Genomic DNA, 2,938 nt, shown 5'->3' with positions numbered 1-2,938 from the left:
GCCTCCTCACAGAGATGGCTGTGTGTGCTGGTGATGCTGTTTTAGATCATCATATATCAAGCAGGAAAATAATACATGTCTGTTCTATACGCAAATGTTTCTACTCCAACTTATTCGGTTAGTTGTACATATTTAGAAACGTGCCTCTGTCTCGAAGCTTTTTAAAATGTTGTATAAACAGTAGTGGCATCCAAAATGAGTACCGGAACCTATTTCAGTCCAAGTCAAGCACTGGATAGAGGTAGAAACTCACAGTCTCCTGGTAGGCCGTGCCAAAGGTGTAAGCTGCCTCCTGTCTCCTGGCGGTGTCTGGACAGAGCTGGGAGAGSAGACAGTYACTTTCCTCATGTCAAAACTAATAATGATAACGACTGATSWWKRAYYRWGCTGTATCATGAAACACTGTCGTCTCAACACTGGAACCAACAGTGTGATGGAAAGAAGAACACCTTTAGGCTAGACTTGTGTGTCACTCAGGGCTCTGCTCCCAACCTCAGGTCGTTACAAATATTACTACAGTAGACAGCTCAGCTTGAAATTCAATATGAATGGGAGTCATTATGAGACTGCAAAGCGTGGCAATGCAAGACTAGCCTTCACTAGTCAGGATCAAGATGAACTTCCTGTTTTACCTGCAGGTTGTTTCCTCCCACTTTCTCCCATTGGAGGAAGTCTCCTCTGGCATTGTAGACAGCAGCCACTAGGTTGATGTCTGTATTCTGAGAAAGAGAGACAACGCACGTAGAATCGGAGTGATCATCATAGGTGTTATGGTAATAGTGTTGGGTCAATGTGTGTGTTACGGACCCTGTTGCGTCCCTTGAAGCTGAATCCAGTKGGAAGTGGCTCTGTCTGCAGCACGCGGTTGGCCAGACCCGGCTGGTCCCCGTAGTAAAGCCATGGGAGATTGGCTCTCCTAAAGTCACAGGGGCAGGAATGGACAGTTCCATTGACTGATCTACTCCAGATTTGACATCATTGGTTGAAAACAGTGGTTAGAGACTCCAGAGCAAGAGTAGATCTTCGGAAGATGTTTTAGGGGTTATAGGTTAGGGGTCAGGAAAAGGGTTAGAGGTTACCAGTAGGATATATCCTGTGTAGATCCCAGGGCTGCGGTAGCTCTGAAGATGGTGTTGTAGAGACYACAGGCATCGTTGGCCACGCTGCTGAAGGAGTGCATGTTCATCACACACATGTTCCCCAATGCCTGGCATGCTGTCAGGTTAGTATACACCTGTACAACGCACACATACCAACACGGTCAGGTCAGAGAACACCTGCAGGACACACACCACACACACGGACAAGTGCACATAGATCGTCCAGGGACAGAAAGATGACCAGGTATTTGAGAGGCTGTATATTTTACCAAGCAGGCAGCTGCTGAAGAGTAGAGGTTTGTGGAGAACCATGCTGATTGCACAGGAAGGGACTACAGGGGGAACATACCAAACAGTGTTACAGTGTTACTATAACTCCACAGTCACATAACTACAGCAGGCTCACTGATATTCTGGGATCAAYTTTTCAAAAATTACAGTATCTACCTGGATTTCGCCTATCGGCGAGAAATAAAACAGAGAAATAGAATGAATACAACGGAATACCCCATTCAAGTAAATTATTCGTTCTATTTCTATGCATTTAATCTTATCCGATAGACAAAATCCAGATAGATAACATTTGAAAAACTGGGCCCTGTTGTGTTGACTTACCAGCTCGGCATAGTTGACGTTTGGGTTCACAGCTGTAGGGAGGTTGTTAGGAGGGAAACACATACCTCCAGCCTGTAAAGAAACACGACATATGATTCAGAGATGCTCTAGACTTGTATTTCATTTTAAACCCATACATGACACACACGCGTATTATAGAGGTTGGGCTCACTAGGATGTTGGAACCACACATACAGGACTGCGAGGTGTTGATGAGGGACGCCTGGCATCTCTGACACCTGAGACAAGAGAGCAGAGTCAGACAGAGACAGACAGAGACAGACAGAGACAGACAGACAGAGAGTAAACGGTTCAATCAGCAGAATCTTAACAAGTCATGCCATCTGAGAGTTTAGAGCAGAGACAGACAGAGACAGTCAGACAGACAGACAGTAAACGGTTCAAGGTTAATCAGGAGAATTTAAAGTTGATGCATTGAGAGTTTAGAGCGAGAAGATATCAGTTTGTTCTGCGGAAGACTTGGCTGTGTGGTAACTGGCTCGTAGCTGTAGGGCTGAGAGGGCAGGTTCAGCTCCGTTACACCCTCAACCTGGCCTCTTCAGAGGGTGCCTGGAATCCGCCCATACAGTACGACAGTAACAACAATACAGATTACATCAACAGCGCCGCACACTAAACGCATCACATCCTGTAGATGTGGCTCCTCCACTGCTGTCTAACCCAGTATACTCCCAGTTTTACTCACTCCAGTAATCTCCCAGACGGGCCTGACACTGGTTCTGCTCAGTAGCTGCACGGACAGAGGATACACCCATAGCATCCTCTCTGTTATGCTACAGGAGACAGGAGAACAACCACTGCAGCTTCAGCCCGCAGTGGAGCTGCTGAGGGGAGAAACGCCATAATAATTGGTGGAACGTAGCAATGGAATGGCAATTAAACATTAAAAACATGTGTTTGATGTTTTGATACATTCACTATTCGCTAAGATTACATGAGCTGGTTCAATACGGTGCAAACTCTGTGTTCAGAAATTGGCCAGGAAATTGTATTGCTGAGACTTTAAACTGGGTCGGTGAATGATAGTCAATTGAAATAGCCTGATTTTGTATTATTATTTGGTGTGATGTATGTCTGTAGTACGGATAGAAATACGGGTTTTTCTAGGTGGACATGTGACGGTGATGGAAGTTCGCGTTGGTGGCGAGAACTCTGAACACCAGTCACACCATTCCAGAGCATTATGATGAAGAGGAGAGGGT

General features: G+C 45.7%; 1 protein-coding gene across 1 annotated transcript; it reads right to left on the bottom strand.

Annotated features, from left to right (window-relative positions):
* Positions 1-201: 201 nt before the first annotated feature.
* On the bottom strand, positions 202-1,954 carry LOC112079654 (meckelin-like; the record flags this gene model as incomplete). Its single annotated transcript, XM_024145541.2, has 7 exons — positions 202-319; positions 633-719; positions 808-916; positions 1,080-1,234; positions 1,370-1,432; positions 1,716-1,787; positions 1,888-1,954. Coding segments are annotated over 7 exons (658 nt in total), but the record flags the coding sequence as incomplete, so codon positions are not given.
* Positions 1,955-2,938: the final 984 nt, after the last annotated feature.

The sequence above is a fragment of the Salvelinus sp. IW2-2015 genome, unplaced genomic scaffold (assembly GCF_002910315.2).
Source record: "Salvelinus sp. IW2-2015 unplaced genomic scaffold, ASM291031v2 Un_scaffold8867, whole genome shotgun sequence".
Taxonomy (NCBI): domain Eukaryota; kingdom Metazoa; phylum Chordata; class Actinopteri; order Salmoniformes; family Salmonidae; genus Salvelinus; species Salvelinus sp. IW2-2015.
Note: the sequence above shows the minus strand (reverse complement) of the source record. Positions and strands in the feature narration are given on the sequence as shown.